The 27178-nt window shown below is 45.4% G+C and overlaps 1 protein-coding gene across 1 annotated transcript in view; it reads right to left on the bottom strand.

Moving 5' to 3' along the window:
- Positions 1–25223, bottom strand: part of LOC115146911 (pappalysin-1-like) — a 128149-nt gene extending 102926 nt beyond the window's left edge. The window contains 4 exon segments of the mRNA XM_065004782.1: positions 658–951; positions 1216–1361; positions 8573–9674; positions 24620–25223. Coding sequence (XP_064860854.1) covers positions 658–951; positions 1216–1361; positions 8573–9674; positions 24620–25010 — 1933 coding nt within the window. The 5' untranslated portion in view covers positions 25011–25223.
- Positions 25224–27178: the final 1955 nt, after the last annotated feature.

Raw genomic sequence — 27178 nt, 5'->3', positions numbered from 1 at the left:
TTGTACCTTGTCAGCTCAGGGATTCGAACTTGCAACCTTTCGGTTACTAGTCCAACGCTCTAACCACTAGGCCACCCCTCTGTTTGTACTCTGTGTTTATTTCTGATTGAGGGTTATCCCTAGTTACCACAGCCACAAAGTTAAATATAGTAAAAAAATCATAAAAACAAAAAATAGGTTTTTGGTCATCATTTAATGTTAGGGGTTAGGCATAAGGTTAACAGTTTGGTTAAGGTTAGGTTCAAAATCAGATTTTAAGAAGATAAATTGTAGAAATAAGCGAGGTTGAGCAATAATTCTTACTTTGTGGCTGTGGTAACTAGTGACAACCCTGAGTAAGGGAGTGGAGAGTGTGATGGGTTTTTTGACGATCTGGACATGTTTGTATGGCGTGTGTGTGTGTGTGTGTGTGTGTGTGTGTGTGTGTGTGTGTGTGTGTGTGTGTGTGTGTGTGTGTGTGTGTGTGTGTGTGTGTGTGTGTGTGTGTGTGTTTGTGCATGCGTACATCGTGTGGGTGTGCCTGTTTATCTGTGTCATAAAGTGTGCACTTGTTTGTATGTGTGGTTATGAATGTGTGTGTATGTGCATGAGTATGTGTGCGTGTGTGTGCGTGCATGTGTGTGTTTCTGTGCTTGTATGTGAGCAGTGCAATCTCACCTGCGTAGCTCATGTAGTTGTTGTACGGTGTGTTTGTGAAGTGGCGACGCCCACAGGTGTCGTTGCCAGGCTCGGGGTCTCTGCAGTGCTTGTACTTGGGCGTGGGGTTAGTGTCTTCACACAGATCTCCTGTCTCCAACGAGGGCTCAGTCTCCAGACATGCATCGTTACAGGACTCAATCTCTGAGATCCCCCGGAACACGTGGTACAGCCCGAGACTGTGGCCGATCTCATGGATCATGGTGTGGTTGTGACCAAATGTGCCGTAGAAGGAGGGATTCAGAACAATGCCACCTACAAATGGAGAGCAGACACAGACAAACACCTATTCACACTAGAAAGTACTGGAAGCTGGAGTGGGATTGAGACAATGCATTATTCATCGACCCACACAGCTTCATTATCACCTTCCTCCCTGTCAGAGCGGAGGTAGAGAGACTGCAATTACTCCCAATCAACAATGTGAGGCTGTTGAGCAGGAGGAGTGTGTGTGTGTGTGTGTGTGTGTGTGTGTGTGCGTGCGTGCGTGCGTGCGTGTGTGTGTGTGTGTGTCTTTACCCAAATGTGTTAATGCTTCTTTGTCCCACGGCCAAGTAGCGACTCCAGCCAGGTCTTCATCAGACGAGTTGGCAAAGAAGACGTTCAGGTGAGTGGAGCCATCCAGATTCAGGATCTCTTTCAGCTCCTTTACATCCAAATAGGCTCTGGAGACCAGGGAGATAGACAGAAAGAGAGAGATACTTAAACAATATACTGTAGTTCCTAGGAATGAGAGCCAGTTCATTTCTCAAAGACTTCAGATTTACAATAGGCCCTGGAGCAAAGTTATTTCCTATTTCTGAAGAAGAATTTGAACATTTCTGACAACAATAGACCCTTAAGAAAAGAGGTAGCTAGATCATTCCGGGAGCTGAGACAGGCTTCAGATCAGATTGAAACAGAATTTAGGTAGGTAGTCCTAGGGCCCACCTTGAGCAGGTCTGATTGAGATGTGTTTACCGTGCTTGGCTAATACTATGCATGAGGTGGACATGGAATATCATATGAGAACACATAATCCACCCCATGAAACTGTCAGTCCCCTTCTCTCTGCCCATGTCAAAAGCCCTTATTCAATAACCAAGCTTTTGGTCTTGGCAAATCCTATTGACAAGATCAGTGAAGTCTTAAAGGAGAGAGTAATACGTTGCAAATGTGAGTTTCTTCAGTTCATAGTTGTCAGCTGTTTTTGTGAACACAAGGGCAACTGGAGATTAACTAAAAAAACATCGCTCTCTGATATATCATCACGAATCAGAAAGACAAACGTGGAGTAGAACGAGTTGCATTTCACGTTTTGACCCTTATTTCACCCATGTTTGAGTTCCTTGTTTGTAAGAATCACAAAATATACACCTTCTATAATGTCTGGTTCTAAACCATGGCATTATAGGCGACCAGCCAAAGAGAAAACCATTTACATCTACAGGGGGAGACGATGGCAGAAAATTGACCTGCTATATTTTATGTAATTACATGAACGATTCATTTGAAAGAGCCCTAGCTGCTTCACATGGCTAGTAAAGCAAGTCTGGACAGGACCCTGAACAGCTTATACCCCCAAGCCATAAGACTGCTAAATAGTTAGTTAAATAGTTCACCAATACCTACCAGGACTATCTGTAGTGACCCTTTTTGCACTAACTATTTTTACTCATCACATGCACTGCTGCTACTATTTATTATTTATCCTGTTGCCTAGTCACTTTATCTCTACCTATATGTACATATCTACCTCAATTACCTCGTACCCCTGCACATCAACTCTGTACTGGCATCCCATGTATATAGGCAAGTTATCATTACTCATTGTGTATTTATTCCTTGTGTAATTATTTATCTATTATTTCAAAAAAAATCTATCCGCATTGTTGGGAAGGACCCATAAGTAAGCATTATTACTGTTACTCTACACCTGTTGTTTAACGAAGCATGTGACAAATTTGATTTGCAAAGCGAAGAAGAGGAGGGGAGGTCTCAGAATCAGGGAGAGGATCCATGAGTGGGGAAGGAGGGGCAACGGAGCACGAGGGTCGAAGTGTGGCAGCCATAAACGTGAACAATAAACATGACAAATGAGGACATCGTAAAAGGAAGGAGAAGAAGAAGAATAGAGCCTGGAAACAGTTGCAGTAAAAACCATTGGTGCCGGCCGAGGTACAGTACAGCATGTCACCCTCCTTAGTGGATAAAAACATAGGCTGGACTACCATCCATAGCACTGGAGGAGTGGAGGACACTGGAGTGTCATAAAGTATCATTGGAGTGACTGATCGTGGCAGGTGACATGTTAGGATATGGTTTGTTGAGCGTCGGGACAGCATAATGAAGGCTTTATCGGAGGTTGGGCCAAACCAAGGGGTGCAGATGGGGGAAGTACATGTCGGTATGGCACACCACAGCTGTTAGAGTGTGGTATAGGAGGTTGGGCCAAACCAAGGGGTGCAGATGGGGGAAGTACATGTCGTTATGGCACACCACAGCTGTTAGAGCTGTTTTACAAAAGATCTGTAGCTACATCTGATTGTGGGTTTCACATATCAATAACTGTACTGTCTACCAGCAATGTAAAAAAAAACGGAGTTCTTCAGGGGCTGGTCAAGATTGTCAGTATTGTTAATTAAAGTACTGTAAGCACTTGAACTGTTTCACAATCCCCTGCTGCTGTTGATCTGCCTCTTCCAGGACCAGCAGGTGAGGAAGGATAAGGATGCTGTGTTAGTTTAGTTCCTACCACAGGGGCTGGGCCAGGTATTTTTGGAATAAAGGGGTGGCATAGTGGAAAGGTCCTTCATGGCCTATGGGAGAGCAGAGGCGAGCACCAGGCCCAGACCTACAGAGAGCACATGATATAATGTCCCTCTCCCTAATCATTTCAGGAATTTCATTATTTCCTCTGAAAATATTTGTCCGGCTTTTTGGCCGCCGTGCATGAGGGGGGAAAAGGATCAGGGGGGTTTAATGGCGAGATGAGTAAGTCAGCAACAGATAAAAGCAGTACTACTGTAGATCAGAACCCATCTGATCTGAGTTCAATTAGGTTTAATGCACTGGCTCCGTTACAACAACACAACACACATCAGATGTGGACTGGATGGACTGATGCAGGCTATGGCTTTGCCCGGTGCACAAACAGCAGGGTTTAGCATGACTGCATAAAAACAGGCCAGGCTGCATGTGTGTCTGTCATGTTGCATGGATTTGCACTCTTCTGTGTGTATAAATATGTGATCAGCTTTGTAGGAAAGTAATTGACTGCTTGATGTAGTGGGATGCTGTTGAGAAAGGGGAGAGAGCAGTGGCTGTCTGACATCACTTTAGCCAGTGTCGCCCCTGGGAGTGAGTATGCCAGTCTTGGACCAGTCATGCGATCGACTTTGTCTCTCTCCCTCTCTAACACGCTCTCTCACTTTCCCTGTCTCTCCCCCTCTCTCTTCTGGGTTCTCCCTCCCTCTGGTTCTTCCTCTTTCCATCCGCCTTCCCTCTCTCCATTCCCTGGCCTCAAGTCCCTTTTCTAAGGATGTCCTGTCTCTGGTATAACCCAAATTAGGACCTGAGGGTCAGTCTCATCCCCCCCCCCCCAGCGCTCCTCTCCTCTCCCCTCATCGCTTACCCTTAACCCTTACCCCTCATCCTCTATCCCTCGCTTCTAGCCCCTCATCTTGCACTTTCATAAGGGACGAGCCACACGAGGAGAAAACATCTTCCATTCATTTGAACACTCCACTTTTCATGCATGCCCTGCGAAGAGAATCTAGATTTTTAGAAAGAGACGTTGCGAGAAGACCCTCCGAGAGTAGAGGCGAGAGGAGAAAAAAAAGGCAAATGTAACTTCACTAAATTCAGACGTCAACGGGCATCTGTTCCTAGGCAGTCCGGGGTGTGATGAGCGCTGAAACTGCTGTGTTAATGCTTGTATATCTGATACATATTAAATAGAGGATTATGACTTCATCCATTTACACCCATATATAATTCATATAAGCCCATAAATGTGCCTCGTATACATATGTCTGGGGCTGCTGAGTGTGAAACGCTGTGGTGAGTTGGCAGCCTTACAGCCAAGAAATCCTCAGCTCTCCTGTCATCGAGTCGGTCAACACCACAGATCCTAAAGCCATCATTTATCCCTGCCTTTCTTATCACACTCATGCTCTTTTTCTCCATCAATATTTGGTGTTTTTTCACCTTCCAAGGAAGACACAACATACAGTACATAAGACCAAGTGTTGACACTCAAATTTCAAAGGTTGGACAGCAGAGCTAGACAACTGGGATTTCCACAGTTACAGTACAGTACTGAGTATATAGGGCCGAGCCTAGAAACACATTATATCATTTCCATTGCTTGAAGTTCTTCTGTTTATACCAACACTATACCAAATAGTGTTGTGGCGTGTCCATACCAACCAATCATGACCATAAACTTGGGTTTCAGAGGTGGGGGGACCACCTTCAAAATGTGTTGTTCCCCCCCACCTCTGAAATGTGTGTGTGTGTAAATTTCAACATGACAGTTTTCCATGTGACTGCCACTGTACAACATTTCTGTACCATCTATGTAAATGATGTAAATTATTTACATATTATGATGTAAATGATAATCAACTCCTGATTGGGAGTTTTTCCAAATCAAATCAACTATGGTGGTGATAGCAATAACAGTACTTCTGTCTTTCCTAACTCTTCAGTTGAGGTAGATGGAAAAGGCCAATCTTAAACTTTTACTCAACACCTCTCCGCCCCACACCCTGACCAAAATGACCCTATTGATGTCCATCACCGCCCTCTGTGGCCCACCCTCCCTACCTCACCCCATCTCAGCATCCCTCCCAGTACCGGCTGATGACATGTGGGGACGAACACACAGAGTGCAGGTGAACTCAGTCCGGGCCGGGGTCAACCAACAAACAGGTGCATTTACAAGGGTGTTACGGCTTTCATGGGACAGTGCTAACAGCTAGTTTTACGCCCTAGCCACTCCATTAGGGTGAAGCCATTAACATGGGCCTGGTTTATGAGCTGCAGGGCTTAGGGTTTAGAAGACAGATTGTAAAGCACCAAACTCAATGGTCCTAGGAGAATACACTCATTGAGAAAGACAGGAGGGGAGTGGGCTGGGGTGTGTGTGTGTGTGTGTGTGTGTGTGTGTGTGTGTGTGTGTGTGTGTGTGTGTGTGTGTGTGTGTGTGTGTGTGTGTGTGTGTGTGTGTGTGTGTGTATGTGTGACCATTAACCTGCCACTGTGCCAGGGAGAGAGACAGTGACATGCAGAGAGGCCAAGCGGAAACAAATTGTTCTTCATCCCTGACGAAGCTGGGCCAGAGGCATGACGGCCTCTTTTCTCACCCCGTGTAGATCCTGTGCAACAGGTATGTCAGTAAATCTAGATAGAACCATTTACGTGGAAGGAAAGACATGTCTATAGGATGTACCATATTGAGATTGTGTGTTGTACATGTGGAATTCAACTGAGTTGCGTTCGAATGTCTCTTTTTAGTGTTTCAAACACAAACATCCGCTTATTCTTCTAAGAGAGTTGTCAGTGTCCAGACCATGTTTTCCTCTTACTCTCTGCAAAGGATACTTACTGTGGTTTTACCTCAGAAATTCACATACCGTTAAGCACAGTACCAGACATAAGTAAGAATGTCATCCCATGAAAAATATTGGCATAACCGTAAAACAGCATAACAACAAAGGCCTGTGAAAACAATGAAAAATATTTCCTTCGGCGAAGGGGGGAGTGTTAAGTATTATCGCTGGTATTTCCAGAGGAACCTCTGTCTGTGGACTGCAGAGAAGAGTAGCTAGCGCAAGCGGCCTACCACAGTACCCTGCTAGCCAGATTCCTAAACACACTAAGTGGTAACAGGCATGAGGGCTACAAAAATAAACGCAGGACCTCACAGCCATTGTTCCCTTGCGTATGTGGCGCGCTGTTCATCCAGAATTCCACAATTAACGAGGAATGTTGAATAATGTTTGTAGTGTGGTCCTCCACATACCACAATCAAACCAAAATAAGCAAGCACTTGGGGAGCTTCTCTTTATCAACTTAAGAATTCTCTCTCTCTCTCTCTCTCTCTCTTACTTAATTTCTCTCAATCTCTCTTATCCCCCCTTTCAACAGCCCATCTTTCATACGTCTGCAGGGATATTTGAATGGTAGGGACTGTAAGCGTGTGCCAATAGCTGATTTCTAAGAGAAGCCGTCTTGGCTGATTGTTGATGAATGACTTTGTAATGATGACTGAAACGGAGGGGAGAGAAGAGATGGCAAACCCACCTGCTTTTGCTTTCTGATGTCGCCTCACACACAAGTTGTTTAGCAGCCGTTTTAAATACAGAGAGAGTGCCAGCGAGACAGTGCTTCCAGGCCTGAGCAATGAGAATGATAGAAAACAGCCTAGTGCCTTGATTCTGGCTACATCAGAAAGACACAAATAATCCCCACAATAACCCTATTTGGAGCTTTTTCCACCCCCCCTCTCTTTAGCATGGCGGCGTCCAAAAACATTTTCGAGCATCTGACATTGGTCGATTTTTTTATCCAGGCAGCGAGAGAACTTCGAGATCACAAGGACCCCCCTACAACTGCCACAAAATGTCTCCGGCCTCTGTGTTTGAGTGTCACACCTGCCAAGAAAAATCCAATCCTTTACTACTGGAGCCCCTCAAGGTCCATGACAAAAAACAGTTCCAGAGTGAACCAGAGACTGTTTTTCTCAATGCTGCTCAATCATCCTCTGTGGTACAGAGTAGGAATCCTGCAGATACTGGCAGGTACTAGATCAGTGGAGGCCACCGCATCTCCTCCCAGTAACCCTATCAAACTGTTCCTCGCCACAACCCTGCAGTAATCAAACTTCAAAATGATTTTCTGAGGTAAAAAAAAAATCCTATGATTTTTCTGTAACATTCTTGCAGAGGCTTAAAGATAAGAGCAGTAACGGTGCAGAGAAGTGTACCCCCCCCCCCCCCCCTTCCAAGGGAGATATACTTCCCCTTCAAAAATGTCTCTTGGGTGTTTCCTGGATAGAGTAGTACTACGTTGAAATGAGTCCCTACTGCTGCTAGCAAAGTGATGCTGGTCACTCTCCTCTGACCTCTAATTACCCCTTCTGGTCTTTCTAGAGTGTAATAGTTTCCAATCTCACTTGTTTCCAATCAATCTAGCTTCATTAGGGCAGCAGGGGATAGACGGAGAAGAGCGAGGGAGAGAAAAGAAGTTGAAAAATTAAGAGAGAAAAAATCCATCTGGGCTGTCCCGGGGTCACTACAGTGTGTTTCGTTGGTTTGCCCCCCCCCCCCCCCCCCCAAGTGTAGGATGCGGATTGAATCTGTCTTAAAGCCAGATTGGACTCGCGGCCCCAGAGGACACCCTGCTGGGCCACACGCACTGCCGGGGGTAGAGTTACACTCTGCTCACAGAGGGCCAGCCAGGAGACAGTGGAACTGACAGACTGTGTATCAAAACCTCACATCAGTGTCCTGACTGACTGTGTAATGAGAAGATGTGTGCAGTTATGTGAGTCACTCCAGACAGTGTGTATGTATGACAACAATGGATCATAGCAGTGAAAAATAACAATGTTGGTGAGGGTAGCATGCACATAATGCCATGTCAGGTACACATACATATATAGTACTTAGTAGTACTTACGATTGAACAATCAGACACAAAACTGTTGACTAGACCCTGAAAAACGGGCAAATCCTAACTTGAAGATAAAATGTACACTACATACAAATCTCCTTTCGACATCATTTCATGCTTTGTGAGAAACCTCGACTCCAACTTTGGAGCCAGGCTATATCTTTGTTTCGGACTCATCAAGTAGCGACAAAGAGAAAGACAAAGACAGAGAGCTGACCTGTGTGGAGAGGAGCGGTTGAAGCAGGTCTTGGTCACATCCGTCACATTGGGGTTACAGCAGTCTCCGTTGTCGTAGAAGAAGTTGTCCCAATTACACTCGGGGTCGCACACCCCGTTGCCCTGCTTGGACTGAGGGCAGTGGCTACGGTGCCTAATACAGTCACCCGCGTCTAAACCCGTCAGCGTGTGGTTGCACTCTGGGTCGCACGCCTCGTCACCCACTTTGCTGATGTCACAGTTGGCCAGGACCAGACGGTGGCGCAGCGAGGAGTTGGTGACGTTGTGGACGCTCAGCTCCCAGGTGATGTTGTAGATGGCGAAGGCGTTGTTGAGTTGCTGGTGCTGCAGGTGTATCTGACGAGGCGTGACGGTGGGCCGGCGCCGAGCGTCGTCCCACACGTTGACCACACGGTAACGTACCGTCTTGGACTTCCGGAAGGTCCAGGTGCGGTTGTAGTTGGTCATCACTTCCACGTTGTCGCAGACAGTTTGACCACAGGGCGGGGGTTCCAGGGTAGTGTCCAGAGACCCTCCAGTTCCACCTTCTCCTACCCCTGCTCCAGCCTGCCCCACCCTGCTGCAACCCTCCTCTGGCTGGGGGAAGCTCCCATCCTTCACCGTCAGCCACTTCCGGGCAGGGTGTTCAAAGGTCTCCCTGATCACCAGTAGAGGTGCATCTTGAGGATTTTCGTGACCCTGCATGTCCCTGATTATCTGCCTCTGTCCCCGGGCCTCCCTCCACAGACTTACCCTCTCCACAGTCCCCCGGTAGTTATGGTTCAGAGCGTTCCCGCCCACCATCAGCACCTTGCACTTCTTGGTCAGATGGCTGAAGACGTTGCCCGACTGTTCACGGCTGACGCCCACCTGGGCGCCGTTGACGTAGAGCTTCATGTAGAGCCCGTCGTAGGTGACTGCCAGGTGGGCCCAGGTGTTGGGCAGGTAGTGGGCGTTGGAGTGGACGGAGGTGACCTTGTGGGCACGGTCCGTCTTTAGGGAGAAGAAGAAGCGTGGGTCACGGTTGCCCTGCTCGCTGACCGCCCGGATGCCCAGCAGCCAACCCCGGTCGCTGGAGGCGTAGAAACACTTATCGTACAGACCTGGGAGAGAGCAGAGAGAGAGGGACAGTCAGTTAACATTAGATAGAGAGACAGAGAGAGATATGGTAAGAGAAATAGAGAAAAAGAGAGAAAGAAGCTTTTGACTTTCAGAAAGGTCCTGACTACATCAGCAAAGATACACCTTCATTTAATTTAAAGAGAACAACACTCAATCAAGATAGAAAGAGAGCGAGAAAGAGCGAGGGTGTTAGATAATTCACTGATCACCTCTAGTACAGCTGAGAGAGAGCAGAGCTCAACACTACAGCAGTCAGGGTTGGGGTGGTGAGTAAAAGTAAAGATACCTTAATAGACAATGATGACTCAAGTAAAAGTGAAAGTCACCCAGAAAAATACTACTAGAGTAAAAAGCTAAAAGTATCCGTTTTAAAATGTACTTAAGTGTAGTGGTGGAAAAGTACTCAATTGTCAAACTTGAGTAAAAACACAAAGTAAAAGTAAATGCCATACATTAAATTTCATATATTAAGCAAACCAGAAGGCATGATTTTCTTGTTTTTATTTTATTTACAGACAGACAGGGGCACACTCGTACACTCAGACATAATTTACAAACTCAGTATTTGTGTTTAGTGAGTCCGCAGGTTAGAGTCAGTAGGGATGACAACTCGTTATATTGATAGTTGTGTGAATTGGACCATATTGCTGTCCTGCCTGAACATTTGAAATGTAATGAGTACTTTTGGGTATCAGGGAAAATGCAGAGGAGTAAAAAATACATCTTTTTTTTATAAGGAATGCAGTGGAGTAAAATATTGAAAGTTGTAAAATATTGAAATAGTAAAGTATAGATACACCCCAAAATCACTTAAGTATTACTTCAAAGTGTTTTTAGTTAGTTACTTTACACCACTATCATTATTAACATTTCAAGTTTAGTCTCAGGGGCCTCACGGCTTTGGTCCCGCCCCAGAGCTAGTTTTTCAGGCTGTCTCCTGAACAACATCAACCTAGGAGGTCTGCTTCGAGTCGCCCATAGCCAATTCTTAATGTGAATTTTTAACAGTAAAATGTGTACGCTCTACTGTAGAGTTTACGTCTTATAGTTCATCCAACAAAATGTCAAATGCATCTGTGTCATGTAATCACATTCTCTCATTCTTCAGATGTAGGCCAGACATGAACAATATGGTACAGATTATGTAGTAGATGTACTGACACGATACATTTGAAGATAGTATTGACATAATGTCCTGGAAATTGGGTTAAGGTGCATGCAGTATTTAGCTTGGGGAGACCCATAGAAACTCTTACAAGAAAGATTTTATGAGCATTGAGGCCATTTCAACATTTCGGGGGAGCCAGACATAGTTGTTTTCTGTAAAAGCCTTGCTATGCTAGAGGCACCAAAACAACTTTTTCCCTGTTGCACTTGGAAAGCATGTCAGCTTCAGCATGGTAATGTGCTTTCACTTCTTAGGTGATCTCTAAATGCTAAATGTTTGTGTGTTTAGAGTGTGTATGTGTCCTTACAACAACAACAAAAACACGTCAAATTTGCAGTTTCACATGTAAGAAAAATAATGTGGAATTGCAGATTCAAATTGAAATAATGTCTTCTCCTCACATGTGATAAGACGGAACAGTGGACAGAATACATGTTTAGGGGGCAGGTTAATGGATCACATTCAAATGGTGACATAGTTCTGCTGTATGAAGGTTAAAGGGACAACGTTAAAGGGACAATCCTTAGTTGCTACATTCATTTTTGGACTTATAAATGAATGATATGTACCTATTGATTCTTGAAGAATATATTGTATAAATGCGTCATGAGCTTAGTTTAACTGTTGTTAAAGAGCCCAAAATTCAAACTTGTTTTACGCCAATGTTTGTAAACAAATGGTAAATGTAAGCAACAATTGTATAGCCTAAAAAAAAGTCAAACCTATCATTTTGATGTCATGGATGTCGGTCTTTGCATCTATAGCGTAGTCTACGGATTTGAGAATGATTGAATTTCTCCAGACCCATCCCTCAGCTGTTTACTGAAACTGTGGCGGGGAGTACAATTTGTTCATGTTTAAATGAAGGATTGCCACTTTAAGCACCTAGTGTGTTATTATATGGTGCAATCCTCTTGTGAGTGAGTTACTTTTGTGCCCTTTAATATCAAGCAAAACTTCTGAAGTCGAATACAAAGTTCTTAGTATTGTAAACAAAAATAATGATATTGAAAGCAAAACATAAAACCAAAAGAAAAAATAGCCAAACAAAATATTGCAAGGAAATAACTTCCAAATGTGAGAACAAATAAATTATAAATGGATAAGAAAAGTATATAATCTGAAAATGTTTTTATAGTAATGACATTTTCCCTGTTTTTCGTTATGTTACCCTGTTACCCCCTTTACTGCCTTTTTTCCAGTTGCAAAATTTGGTCAGCAACATACCACCCTACGTCCCACTACTGATTTGTCTCTGAGGCTAAGCAGGATTGGTCCTGGTCTATCCCTGCATGGTAGACCAGACGTACCTGGAAGTGGTGAAAAAAATCTATGAATGTGAAATTTCATGTGTCCGAAAACCACATCTGACTCATGTGAACATTAAAAATCCCATCATAATTTTTTTTTTTTATATATAAAAAAAAATGTACCCCTTTTCGTGATATTCATTTGGTCGTTACAGTCTTGTCCCATCGCTGCAACTCCCATGCCATGCGTCCTTCCGAAACACAACCCTGCCAACCCGCACTGCTTCTTAACACACTGCTTGCATAACCCGGAAGCCAGCCGCACCAATGTGTCGGAGGAAACACTATACAACTGGTGACCGTGTCAGCGTGCTAAGCCCGGCCCGCCACAGGAGTCGCTAGAGCGCGATGAGACAAGAACATCCCATCCGGCCAAAACCTCCCTAACCCCGATGGGCCAATTGTGTGTTGCCTCATGGGTCTTCAATTTGTGGCCAGCTGCGACACAAACTCAGATCTGTAGTGTCGCCTCAAGCGCCTTAGACCGCAGCGCCACTCAGGAGGCCCCATCTGAATTGTTTACGTAATTTGTTCACACGTGTCCGAAAACACACATTTTTTTCACATGGGTGTGTGTACGTGTGCGTACAGTACGTGTGTGAACACAATGTGTGTATGCCTATGCACATTCACCAGAGAACTCTGATATGCCTAATACCTAGCAGAGCTCCTCAAGCATGAGGAAGTACAGTACATGTGCTCACAAATCATTTTTGCGGAGAAGTGGGATCCACCACTGGCAGGGGCATATGTTTCAAACACAGGGGGGAATCAGTACTCCTAATCCTGCCAGGGGCCCTATGGAAGTCAGTGCTGTTTAAGATGAGGTAGGACAAAAAAAATTCATGAGTATGGCCTTATTTTTATAACAGCATATTGGATGACTCTCATTCATATTCCATTCGCCCAGTTCTCTATATATTTCTCTATTGCTTCTCCTTCCTTTTGGAAGAAATTAAATCAACTACTCACCACATTTTATATACTGCAGTGCTAGCTAGCTGTATCTTATGCTTTCAGTACTGGATTAATTCTCTGATCCTTTGATTGGGTGGACAACATGTCAGTTCATGCTGCAAGAGCTCTGATAGGCTGGAGGACATCCTCCGGATGTTGTCATAATTAATGTGTAAGTCTATGGAAGGGGATGAGAACCATGAGCCTCCTAGGTTTTGTATGGAGGTCAACGTACCCAGAGGAGGATGGAAGCTAGCTGTCCTCCGGCTACACCAGGGGGCTACCCTACAGTGTGCTGTTAAGGCTACTGTAGACCTTATTTGCAAAATAGTGTGTTTTAATCAATTATTTGGTTGTGTGATTATATTTAGTGTAGTTTAACTAAAAATTATAACTTTTTAAAATGTTTTACAATTTACATTTTTATGAAATTCACTGAGGAGGATGGTCCTCCCCTTCCTCCTCTGAGGAGCCTCCACTGGCATCCACATAATGAAGTAAAGAGATCTGAGACGATTTCAGGTCTTTTTAAACCAATGTGAACCAAGTAGGAGTGTCTAATGCAGACCAATACAATCCAATGCAACCCAATGCAATCCACAGTATTCACACAGCAATGGGTTGTATGGGTTACCTTCAGACGAGTCCCGGGGCACTAGTGGGAGTCATAGAGCAAAACAGAGAACACCATCGTGTTCGTGAGAGACTTTCCATTCTATAGACTGGACATGCAGGCCAAACCGTCTGGAAGCTACAGACATTTTCGAAGAACAATTTTGGGGATGTCTCTTGGTCTGACAAACACTGCTGTGGCTCGGCCACTTTCCACCAGAAGGCCAACATAGGCGGATGCGGTGGATTGAGACGCAGGCCATGCAAAATATGTATCTGATATCTCTAGTTTAAACTGGCAGATTTTGATAGGGATTTTTTTATCATCTTACTTAGATTGAGGCACCAGTGCTTCAATAGACTCTTAAGGATTTTTCACATGTTTTTCATCAGCTGTACATACATACAGTAAGAGTCAGGGGGATATTCTAATTCCAAAGCCATTCAAAGAGCATGGTGGGGTTCAACGTCAAGGTCAGTCGTATTGAGTGTGACGTCCTTACTGTTTCCACTACAGTGGAAGGAAAAAAAACTCCATCTGTCAGCTAGCGCACTCAAGGCTAAAAGGTGTTCTGAAATGTGTGTAAGGCTCCTAGTGTAAACAGCTGTCATAATTCTGCCAACCTCAATTCATCTAATATAGTACACTTTTCCAGACCCAACCTGCTCTGAGGTTGGATGGGGCACACAACACACACACACACGCGCGCACACGCACACACACAGTAATTTGCATACACACAGTGACCCTACGGCTAAAAGCCATTCGTGTCAGGTTCAAAGTCAACCTTGCTTGAACTTGCGATTTGTCTTCCCCCAAAGCAAACACACTCAGATACAGAAAAAAGAGAGAGAAAATGTCAGAGAAATCTGATGAAAAGCAGGGAGAAAGGGAACAATGGCCTTTGCGTGTGCTTTTGAAATGTTTGGGCTCTGAAAGTCGGGGAAAGGGACTGTGTGTACGGACACAGTGAAGTGAGCGTCACACTGGATATTTGACATGTTGGAAATTTCCACGGATACTTTAGACTCTAAACACAATAGACATTCCACAGGTGAAAACCCTTTAACCACCAGAAAAATTACAGTCAATTACAAGTCAATTACATTTTGCTCTATAACTAACTTGAGACATCTTTCAACAATGTAATTAACTTGAAACCTTTTCATTACGTTTAATGATTAAAAAGAGAATGCAAATGATCTCTTATGTGGCAAAACTATACAGTAACAGACAGCTTGGGGAAAATACCATGGTAATTTGACAGCATTTTCCAGCCTTAGATTACCTCAACAGAACCCCCACACCTCATCCTTAAGTTTCCTACTACAGTCTGAAATCAAGAGATGAGTGACTACATGTCGTCCTTTGCTGTGTCCTGTGGCTTTCCTCTAACGTATTATAAAACTATAAATCTAGAGTGAGTATTAAAGTTTAATACTCAACTATCTCATTAACCAATGTGTATTTATGTCATCTTAGATGGTATATGTCATTAGTTTTATATGATCTAACATCTAAAACCTTCATAGCACTTAAGTGCCTCTCTGCTTTGTTATCAAATGATGCGTCTGCCAACATGGGCATTTATTGTTTACATCTGGTCATGGAAGAGAAACTCTGATCCACTGTCTTGCTATTTATTTCCCTTCCTTTGATGTGAGACAGGCCTCCATGACCTGGATAAAAGGGCAAAAAGGTCAGAAGTAAAGTTCATCTCACATTAGGACACGGAACTGTCAGGATTTGGCCAGGGTTGTTCCGGTTTTTGGTCACTAGATGCCCCCATTGTGCCTTTTGACCTTTTGTTTTCCCTTGATCCCCATTATTATTTGCACCTGTGCCTTGTTTCCCCTGATTGTATTTAAACCCTTTGTTTTCCTCAGTTCTTTGCTCTGTGTTTGTATGTTAGCACCCAGCCCTAGTACTCTGAGAACTCTTGTTGATCCCGGTGGACGCTCTTGTGGAATTCTGTTTTTTGTTCTTTTTTGTTTGTTTTTTTGAGTATCTTTTGAGGCTTTTTGTGCTTTACCTTCCACCTTGTGGATTTACATTTTTTGTCTTGGAGGATTACCTTTGTTCTTGTAGGATTCCTTTTGAGGTTGTGGAGTTACATGTTTTCCTGAAGAACTTCACTTTTTACTTCATTAAAATACACCGTCTCAAGTACTGCTGTGTCTGCCTCATCTTCTGGGTTCTGCCGACTATTCGTGGCTCAGTTGGTTAAGTGACTGTTTCTCACTCCGGAGACCCGGGTTCGTAACCGGGTCCTGACAGAAACACAGAGCCAAAAATGAACCCAGAGGCAGCCAGTTCCCAGGACCTTGTTGCCATGCTGTCCCACCACCAGGAGACTGTCCAAAGCCACGAAGCCGCCCTGGTTCAGCAAGAGGCCTTAATGGCTAGACATTCTCATCTTCTGTCGGAGATGCTGACTTCCATAAAGCAGATATCTGATCGACTTACCCCGGCAACAGTTCCCGTCCCAGTACCTCAGAATCACGTACCCATGGCAGTTAACCCTCTGGCTGAACCTCGTCTTCCACCTCCCCAACGGTTCTCAGGTTATCCAAGTGCTTGTAAAGGGTTTCTCACCCAATGTTCTCTCTCCTTCGAGCTGCAACCCTCGTCGTTCCCCACCGACCGGTCTAAGATCGCATATATCATCACCCTGCTGTCGGAAAAAGCCCTGGCCTGGGCTACTGCTGTGTGGGATGCCCATAGTTCCTGCTGTGCCAGCTACTCTGCCATTGCTGAGGAATTCAAACGAGTGTTTCAAGGCCCAAGCAGTGGTCCTGACTCAGCCAAACAGCTCCTGACTCTCCACCAAGGTCGGCGCAGCGTGACGGACTATGCTATCCAGTTCCGCACGGTGGCAGCAGCGAGTGGCTGGAACAACGAGGCGCTCACGGTGTGCTTTCTGAAAGGCCTTTCCAACACTATCCAAGATGAACTGGCCACTCGGGAACCACCGGACAATCTCGAGTCCCTGATCAAGTTGGCCTCACGCATTGACCAGCGTCTGAGAGAGAGAGAACTCAACCGTAGACCTCTAGCCCCTATCAGTCCCAGCTCCGAGTCCCCACCTTTATCCTCGCTGGCTCCACCGGAACCCATGCAGATTGGACGCATCTCCCAGGCTGAGAGAGACCGCCGGATGAGGGAGCGACGCTGTCTATATTGCGGCAAACCGGGCCATTTCCGTTCCACGTGTCCCGGGCTCCAGGGAAACGCTCTGTCCCGTACAGACCGGGAGGAACTGTAACGGGAAACATAACCTCCTCCCATCCGTCCAACTCCCGTCTGCTCATTCCAGTCACCCTTTCCTGGGACAATCACAAGCTTCACCTTCAAGCCTTGGTAGACTCTGGAGCCGCAGGTAACTTCATGGATGGTGTCTGGGCGAAGGAGAATGGCGTTCCCTCTGAACCTCTAAGTGACCCCATGAGGGTTACTACATTGGATGGAAGCCCTTTGGGATCTGGACTTGTCACTCATGTCACTACCTCCTTGCGACTTTCAGTTTCACAACACCAGGAATTGATGAACTTTCATTTGATCTCCTGTTCCGAGTTCCCTCTCGTCCTTGGATACCCCTGGCTTCACAGCCATAACCCTCACATCGACTGGTCTGTGGGCACTATCAAGCAGTGGGGTCCTACGTGCCAAGCTACTTGTATTTTCCCGAATTCCCCGAGTTCTACTCCCGAGTCTTTAGAATCCATCGACCTGACCCGAGTTCCCGAGTGTTACCATGACCTCAAACTGGTATTTAGCAAACAGAGGGCCACCATGCTACCACCCCATAGACCTTATGATTGCCCCATCGAACTGATTCCGGGCACTTGCCCTCCCAGGGGTCGGATCTTTTCCCTATCTCCACCCGAACGAGCTGCTATGGATACCTACATCAAGGACGCTCTGGAAGCAGGCCTCATGCGTCCATCCACCTCCCGGCGGGAGCAGGGTTTTTCTTTGTGGCCAAGAAAGACGGTGGATTACGTCCTTGCATCGACTACCGGGGACTCAATGCCATAACCGTCCGTAACCGTTACCCGCTACCCCTTATGGCCACAGCCTTCGAGCTGCTCCAGGAAGCAGTTGTTTTCACTAAGCTTGACCTGCGGAACGCATACCATCTTGTGCGGATCAGACCTGGTGACGAGTGGAAGACCGCTTTCAACACGCCTACTGGTCACTATGAATACTTGGTGATGCCCTTCGGCCTGACCAACGCCCCAGCGGTGTTCCAAGCGCTCATAAACGATGTGCTTAGGGATATGCTTAACATATTTGTGTTCGTTTACTTGGATGACATCCTCATCTTTTCGAACTCTCTTCAAGAACACACTAAGCATGTCAGACAAGTACTCAAACGCCTCCTAGACAGCCATCTGTACGTTAAGCCGGAAAAATGTGAATTCCATTCATCCCGAGTACAATTCCTGGGATTTGTAGTGGAACCCGGTCGAGTCCAAATGGACCCCAGAAAGGTAGGGGCGGTAGCGGATTGGCCCACCCCCAAATCCGTAAAGGAAGTTCAGCGTTTCCTGGGATTCACTAACTTTTACCGCAAGTTCATCAAGAACTTCAGCTTGGTGGCAGCCCCTCTCTCAGCTTTAACCAAGGGTGGCAATGCAAGGTTTTTGTGGGGAAGAGAAGCTGAGACGGCCTTCCAAGGACTCAAGCAGCGCGTCCTCTCTGCTCCCATCCTGATACTACCGACTACGGATGAACCGTTTGTGGTGGAGGTAGACGCCTCAGAGGTTGGTGTTGGAGCTGTCCTGTCTCAGAGGGGTGAAGACAAGAAGCTTCATCCGTGCGCTTTCTTCTCACACCGGCTTACCCCGGCTGAGAGGAACTACGATGTGGGGGATCGTGAACTCCTAGCGGTTAAGATGGCATTGAAGGAATGGAGACACTGGCTCGAGGGGCTTCTCACCCGTTTCAAGTGCTTACGGACCACAAAAATCTGGAGTATATCCAGCAGTCGAAGCGGTTGAACTCTAGACAAGCTAGATGGTCTCTCTTCTTCAACCGATTCCAGTTTATCCTCACCTATCGGCCCGGGTCGAAGAATCTCAAACCGGATGCCCTGTCCCGAGTCTACGCTCCTGCCATTCGAGATGACACGGACATGCCTGTCCTTCCTGCTGCTAAGATCGTGGCTCTGATCTCGTGGCAAGTTGAGGATACTGTGAGACGAGCTCAAGCTATTGAACCGGACCCGAAAGGAGGTCCTGCCAATCGGTTGTTTGTCCCCAAGGCAGTGAGGACTCAGGTCCTTCTGTGGGGGCACTCCTCTCGCCTCACCTGTCACCCGGGCGTAGGTCGCACCTTGGAGTTCATCCAGCGTAAGTTCTGGTGCCCTACCATAAGAGAAGACGTTGCCACTTTCGTCAATGCCTGCCCCGTGTGCTGCCAGGGCAAATCTTCTCACCTCCGCCCGCAAGGACTCCTTCACCCTTTACCTGTTCCCCACAGACCCTGGTCCCATATCTCGTTGGACTTCATTACTGGCCTTCCTCCATCCCATGGCAATACTACTATCCTAGTCATTATCGACAGGTTTTCAAAGGCGGCCAGGTTCATCCCTCTGACTAAGTTACCTTCTGCCAAGGAAACGGCTGAGTTGGTAATTAATCATGTGTTCCGAGTCTTCGGCATTCCTCAAGATATGGTTTCTGACAGAGGTCCCCAGTTCGCCTCTAGGTTTTGGAAGGCCTTCTGCCAACTCATGGGGGCTTCTGCCAGTCTATCTTCAGGGTACCATCCGGAGTCCAACGGCCAAACTGAGAGGATGAATCAAGAGCTGGAAACCACCCTCCGATGTATGACTCGTAACAACCCGTCCACATGGTCGTCCTTCATTGTTTGGGCCGAATACGCGCACAACACCTTGCGCTCCTCCTCCACTGGTATGTCCCCGCACGAGTGTCAGTTTGGCTATGCCCCTCCATTGTTCCCGGACCAGGAGGCAGAAGTCAGAGTGCCTTCAGCCTTGAAGTTCGTCAGACGCTGTCGGCTTATGTGGAGGAAGACCCGTCTTAATCTTATGCGTTCCTCACAGAGGTACCAACAACAAGCCAACAGACGTCGCCGTCCCGGGCCTACCCTGCGCCCCGGCCAGAGAGTCTGGCTCTCCACAAGAGACTTACCACTACGGGTGGAGTCTCGCAAGCTGTCCCAAAAATACATCGGTCCCTTTAAGGTTGCCAGGAGAGTTAACCCAGTTTCTTATCGCCTACACTTACCCAGATCCCTTAAGATTAATCCCACGTTTCACATTTCCTTATTAAAACCTGTTGTTTTTTCTCCCCTTGTCCCAGCAGACAGACCTCCCCCTCCGCCTCGTGTCATTGGAGGCCAGCCGGCTTATACCGTCCATCGGATACTGGATTCCCGCCGGGTGCAGCGGTCCTGGCAGTATCTGGTGGACTGGGAAGGCTACGGTCCCGAGGAGCGCTCCTGGGTTCCTGCCAAAGACATACTGGACCCTGACCTCATTCGTCAGTTCAGGGCCCTCCACCCTGAGAGAGCTGGTAGGAACGTCAGGAGCCGTTCCTAGGGGGGGGATTCTGTCAGGATTTGGCCAGGGTTGTTCCGGTTTTTGGTCACTAGATGCCCCCATTGTGCCTTTTGACCTTTTGTTTTCCCTTGATCCCAATTATTATTTGCACCTGTGCCTCGTTTCCCCTGATTGTATTTAAACCATTTGTTTTCCTCAGTTCTTTGCTCTGTGTTTGTATGTTAGCACCCAGCCCTAGTACTCTGAACTCTTGTTGATCCCGGTGGACGCTCTTGTGGAATTCTGTTTTTTGTTCTTGTTTGTTTGTTTTTTGAGTATCTTTTGAGGCTTTTTGTGCTTTACCTTCCACCTTGTGGATTTACCTTTTTTGTCTTGGAGGATTACCTTTGTTCTTGTAGGATTCCTTTTGAGGTTGTGGAGTTACATGTTTTCCTGAAGAACTTCACTTTTTACTTCATTAAAATACACCGTCTCAAGTACTGCTGTGTCTGCCTCATCTTCTGGGTTCTGCCGACTATTCGTGGCTCAGTTGGTTAAGTGACTGTTTCTGACTCCGGAGACCCGGGTTCGTAACCGGGTCCTGACAGGAACATGACATGCTAATGTGTGACATGTACTGCCATGAGGATGTAAAGTACATGGTAGCATTCAGTCAAGTTGAACTGTAATTTAAGGGTCCCCTTCCTCATTAAAGACCATCTTTGAGTAACTTTCAAAAGCGGGGCGAATTGTTACAACATGTCAACATGTCACAATAGGGAGAAGACAATGCTACAGATTCTTTGACTGGAGGGTTAGCCCAAAGAGGCTAAGCTGAAGCAACAGCACTCGTCCTCCTTTGTAAAATGAAAGGCTGCTCAGTGACAGGTGTTGGTGGAGCGTTTGCATGTATTTGAACGAGTGCCCAAATCAATTCAGCTAGCCAGTGGAGTCGTAACACTGAGCTACTCCGTTATTGCTACCCTGGGATCCTGAGTAAAAAGAATGCTTCCTTTTTTTCCCTTTTTTGATGGTCCTTTCTACTTCCTGTGTGCGCATGCTCATTTTGTCAACGCTGTTCAAGGTCCTGAATCGTGTTGCTCTGCTGGAGTCATTCTCCTGCAGTTCCATCGACCAAATCTGCATTACAAATGACAACGTGTGTGTGTGTGTGTGTGTGTCATACAGGTCAGTTTTACATCCCCAGCATTCCTGTTTGATAGCAGTAAGCAGACCGCAGCGGGTACATCTCCTCATGTGAGTAGGCAGTGGGTTCTCCTGGCAAGTGCCCATCCTCTCTGTGTCTCAGAGCAAATGTTACCACTAACAAACAGGCATCACTAAATACATTGCATTCTGTAAATACGTCAGCAATGGTGGGGCCTACACATGCCAGCAATGCAACATACGTACATGGTGGGCCTTGAGTCTTCTTGGAACTCTTGCTTGCTGTGTAAGTGGTTTGGACTATGACTTGAGTATTCCACTAGCCCTTGTTTTAGGCCACAGAGTCAATAAATCAAAGCAAATTAAATTGTATTTGTCTCAAGTGCCAAATACAACAGGTGTAGACCTTACCGTGAAATGCTTACTTACAAGCCTTCAACAAACAATGTAGAGGTTTTTTTTAAGTAAGTAAGATCAGTAAGTAAGACCAGAAAGTAAGACCAGAAAGTAAGACCAGTAAGTAAGACCAGAAAGTAAGACCAGTAAGTAAGACCAGTAAGTAAGACCAGAAAGTAAGACCAGAAAGTAAGACCAGAAAGTAAGACCAGATGTATGTTTATCAAACAGGAGTTATCACTGGTCCTCAAGCCGTCACTTTGTTGGCACTCAGAGGTCTCACTGTGTGGGCTTTATTGTAAACAATAAGTAAATGCCACAGAACTGTACTGTACTACTCATCTCCCTTCACTTATGAAACGGCGAGATGACAAGCTCAATAAAAAAACAACAGCAGTGTCGTGATAAAAAGCGGGGCAAAAACAACAACAAGGCTGAAACAGCTGTAGAAAACAAGCCAGGCCAGGGTCAAAACAACAGGATGGGACTGCTTTATGCCTGGGATTGTTGGGAGGTCTCAATTGGATTTAAAAGATTAGGCATCACAACATTTGCTCGATAGGGCATTTCTTATTTTCCTTCAAAAGCACATGTTTCCAACCACACTGATCTTAATGTGACGAGAGCAAACAATAAAATGTAATGTATAAGATAGGTAATACACGTGACATCCCCAAAGCAGACTGCATGTCCCAGTTGGGCTAAGACATTTATCTGAGTCACAGAGCTCTCAATAGATTCCCTGAAGAGTTTAAATGCCTAGAGTGAATTTAATAAGGGGCTGGCTTAGGCAGCCCCCACCACCAGGCCAAACCTAGTACACACATACTGGATACACACACACACACAGACACACACACACACACAATAAACATGCACATATACATGCGCACCCATACACACACACACACGCACGCACGCACACACACACGCACACACACACACACACACACACAGGGATGGACCCGGAGTATTAGTATTTTATACATATTTACGTTGCTCCATTATTACATTACAATATTACAATACTATATTACATTGCTAAGAATAGTGTGGGTGTGTATTTTAGAGTGTGTGGGGTGTTATTTTATCTATTTTTTAAATCAGATTTTTCTGATAGATTGAGTTTCCTGAGTTGGAAGAGAGTTGGATGTAGTCATGGCTCTATAAAGTACCATGCGTTTCCTAGCCTCTGTTCTGGACTTGGGGACTCTGGTAATCTTGTTTGGTATGTATGAGAGTCTGAGCTGTGTGTTAACCGAATAAAAAGACAGTTTGATACTCTAATACGTCAATACCTCTTACTTTGAGCCAGATGAGATTGATTTGCATGTTGTTGATATCAACTGTCCTTGTAGGCCTTCATTTAAGGGCCAAAAGTGCTGCTCTGTTCTGGGCCAACTGTAATTTATGTGTGTGTGTGTGTGTGTGTGTGTGTGTAAGAGAGTAAAACCTTTTGGAGATCCCTTCTCAATGGTAAGTGCCTCACAAGGGGTAGCAGACAGTAGTATGCATCTGCACACATGCAATCAGTTGTGTTTGCGACGCTCCCTGTTGGCAGCCAATGGGATCGAATCGCATACAAATATACATCAGAAGCAGTGGCACAGACACTGAAATCTATAAACATTATATACATTGGAAAAAAATGTCTTCTAAGACTTGGCATTGTGGATTTCAGAATGAAATGACTGTAACCAGTACGGTGTCTGCTCTAGTCGGTTGCGTAATAGCTCACAACATTCACAGGGTACATTGTGCGTGGATGAAGCAGGTTACTGTCTCCCTCCCATCCCTTTACAAAGCTAAAGCCAGTCTTTAGACTGTACTGCTAAGACACCCAATCCAACAGTCGGTTTCATTTTTTATTCATGTTAGAGTCACCTAATGTTATGCACAAATGTTGAGGTTTGAGGAATCCCAGACGCAGCTAATAGCGCGTCCCTCCGCGCAATGGGGAAAACCCTGGGACTCTATTCCTGTCTCGTAACCTCAGCAGCCAATCCAGAAGTGTCGATTTGGGAGGCACTTGGGATTGCGGCACGGACGGTGCCCTAGACACACCAGAATAAAAATGGATCTCTCTAGCTCTCTCCTTTTGCCTGCTGTGACGTGCCCACAGATTCAAAGTTTCGAGCATTACATCATAGTTTAAAATAGCCAGACGCCTCACAAAAAAATACAATTTCTACGCACGATGACATCACCTGTCAATCAAGTGATGCGGAATAAATGGCAATATCAAACAACCTTGAAATAAGCTAAAACGGTGATAGACCACCCAATATTTGAGTAATTTTGCTCATGAGAGTTTAAATGAGGAATATTTCGAAAAATATACCAGGTTATTTATATTTATATAAAATGCATTCATTAAGACCGAAAATATTAGCTGAATGATCATACCCAAGTAGGCTAATGCGTGCGTCTACACAACATCTCTCAAAGGCTATTGCACTTTCAAGGTATTACATCACATTACATTGGCGTGGGTCAGTTGTGAGATGAACTCACTCTCAACTCAGTTACGACTGCATGGATGTTTTACGGTGACAACCGTGCATGATTTGAGCTAATACAACATGCATGATAAAATTATAGCCTACACAGCTAAATATGGGTCATGACATTCAATTGGTTTATGAACATATATTAGCCAACTTTACTGCTTAATGTGTTCGAGGTAATAAAATATACATATTTCACACTTAACTTTGAAATATGTTGTTGAATTTTAGGGCGCATAGACTAGTAAAATCATTCTGATCATTCATTAATTTGTGAACTGAGACAGTTGTTTAGGCTACCTGCAATCACTGTAGGAGATCGTTGACCTCCCTCTGGTTTGATCCACATCTCCAGAGTAAAATTCCCTCTCGGTATCTCCACGCCCGGTTTAAGCCGAAGTTGGTCTCCCCTGCCGGTAAAATAAACAGCTTTCACCCGACTTGGAGAGTTCTCCTCCGCCTGAGAGGAGCGCCGACGCTGGCGAGGCACCCGTCGTTCCATGCCGGGCAAGGAGCGTTTGCCCCGCGGCAGACGTGTGGCACAAGCCCCTGGGAAGGTGGCTCTCGCCTCCCTGATACGCACCAAGTCCCTTTTGGATCTCCCCTTTCTCCGGACAGTCCCGCACTCTGATCCAAAACATAAGATGAGTATCACCAGGCAAGGCAGCCAGGGAAAAGTCCAAAGTTTCATTTTCAGGAGAAGGAGTGATACAAAATATATAAAGAGCAATGGATAGATATAAATTAGATAAGAATACAATTCGTAGGTCCACAATGCTCCTCTATAAAATCTTCCCGAGTTTCTCTTTCTGTTTTTTTTTCTTTACAGCTGCTTGTCAAACCGTAGAATCAGTCTAAATAAACCCATGAAGCGATACTGTAATATCCCCTTATTGGCTAATGTTAAGCCACGACCCCCTTTCCTTGCCCGCGTTTAAGCAAAAGTAAGACTCTTCTGGAGAGATTCAGGAATGTTTGATTCATGCAGGTGTTCTACTGTGCCTTTTCAATGGGTCTCATTAAGCCAAAGGGATGACTAATAAGTAATCAATCAGAGGGGATCCGGTTGATCATGACCCCCATCACTCCTTGGATTGTATGAGTTAGTTTAGTCGCAGAAACCCACAGTTGTCCGCCAAACGCTTGTTACCCGGTTTTGTTTTCTTATCCCACCAGTAAAGTAAGACAGTATGCAAAATGCCACATATTACATTCTAAATAAAAGTCATAATAAACCGACCTGTCATTATTTTATTAAAGAAAAAAAAAACATTCCTTGACTTGCTTTTTGATATTCAAAAGTTGAAATGCACAACATTATCTTGTAAAGGCGAGAGAGAGCTGCAAAAGTAATAAGCATCGCGATCCTCATTCATTTGCTTGAAGCAGAGACACTTGGAGAGAGAGTCAGCACTGGGCGTCCGCTTTAAAGCGATTTCTCAGGTCTTTTTAAGAGCGTGGATATCAATGTTTCGAACGTTCCGGGCTTTTTAAATTTATTTTTTTAGCCGAAGTGGGAAGTCAGACCGGTACGCACTGGCGGAAATTCCATTTCTCCGTGGGACACAGTGATGGGACGCTGTTTACGGAGTTTGGAAAGCGTATGTGTATCCCTCTAGCGGATACAGTTTTCTACAATTTTACCTGATTCTGAGATAGAACAGACGTAGAACTGAAAGTGACAGGCCATCCAGCAGTACCCTTGTTGCGGTTGGATCACATTCCTATACGATTTCCTGTTTAAAATACATGAACCCAATTTTGATTGTCATGTCTTATTAGCTATTAAATGGTCAGAAGTAATCAATACAATTGTGTAACTAACCAGGATTGGAAAATATAGAGAGTAGGTAAGGCCAGGGGTCTGAAGTCAGATTTGGCAATACACAGCAAAGGCATAAAAAAACCTTACACCCAGAATTCCATTTTAATATCCCGCTTGTAGCCTACAGTAAACTATGTCTGTGGTCAAATATTGTGCATCACTAAAACAAAGCTGTTGATGTTCAGTACTCCCACCAGCAAAACTGCATTGTAATGTGTCCCTAGTTGGAAATATAAATTTTCATCACATAAGTTGACAGGAATGTAATGCTTTACAGCACCCTTTCATGGCTTTTACCAGAGACAGTCAGGAATATTCCCCTGTGGGTTCTTTGGAATAAATGTATGCTTGGAGAGTTGGACATTTCCACCTACCATAAAGTAAGAGGGAACAAACATTACATATTTGCCTAGCCCAAGCCATATTGTGTTGTGACTTTGTCGTGGCAGGATGGCCACATATTTCCATTTGTGCCTTAGGAAGGGGAAATGACATATGGTAAGGGTAAGAGAGAGCACAACCCTGGGAGAAGGTTTCAAGTGGACCACTAAGTGTTAAGTAGAAACCTCAGCCCCAATAGGTTCACAGACGACGCAATTGCGACCACACTGCCCTAACCCATCTGGACAAAAGGAATACCTATGTGAGAATGCTGTTCATCGACTACAGCTCAGCATTTAACACCATAGTACCCTCCAAAACTCGTCATTAAGCTCGAGACCCTGGGACTCGACCCCACCCTGTGCAACTGGGTACTGGACTTCCTGACGGGCCACCCCCAGGTGGTGAGGGTAGGTAACAACATCTCCACCCCGCTGATCCTCAACACTGGGGCCCCACAAGGGTGCGCTCTGAGCCCTCTCCTGTACTCCCTGTTCACCCACGACTGCGTGGCCATGCAAGCCTCCAACTCAATCATCAAGTTTGCGGACGACACTACAGCGGTAGGCTTGATTACCAACAACGACGAGATGGCCTACAGGGAGGAGGTGAGTGCCCTCGGAGTGTGGTGTCAGGAAAATAACCTCACACTC

This window comes from Oncorhynchus nerka, linkage group LG19, assembly GCF_034236695.1.
Source record: "Oncorhynchus nerka isolate Pitt River linkage group LG19, Oner_Uvic_2.0, whole genome shotgun sequence".
NCBI classification, from domain to species: domain Eukaryota; kingdom Metazoa; phylum Chordata; class Actinopteri; order Salmoniformes; family Salmonidae; genus Oncorhynchus; species Oncorhynchus nerka.
This window is presented reverse-complemented; position numbering and strand designations above follow the sequence as displayed.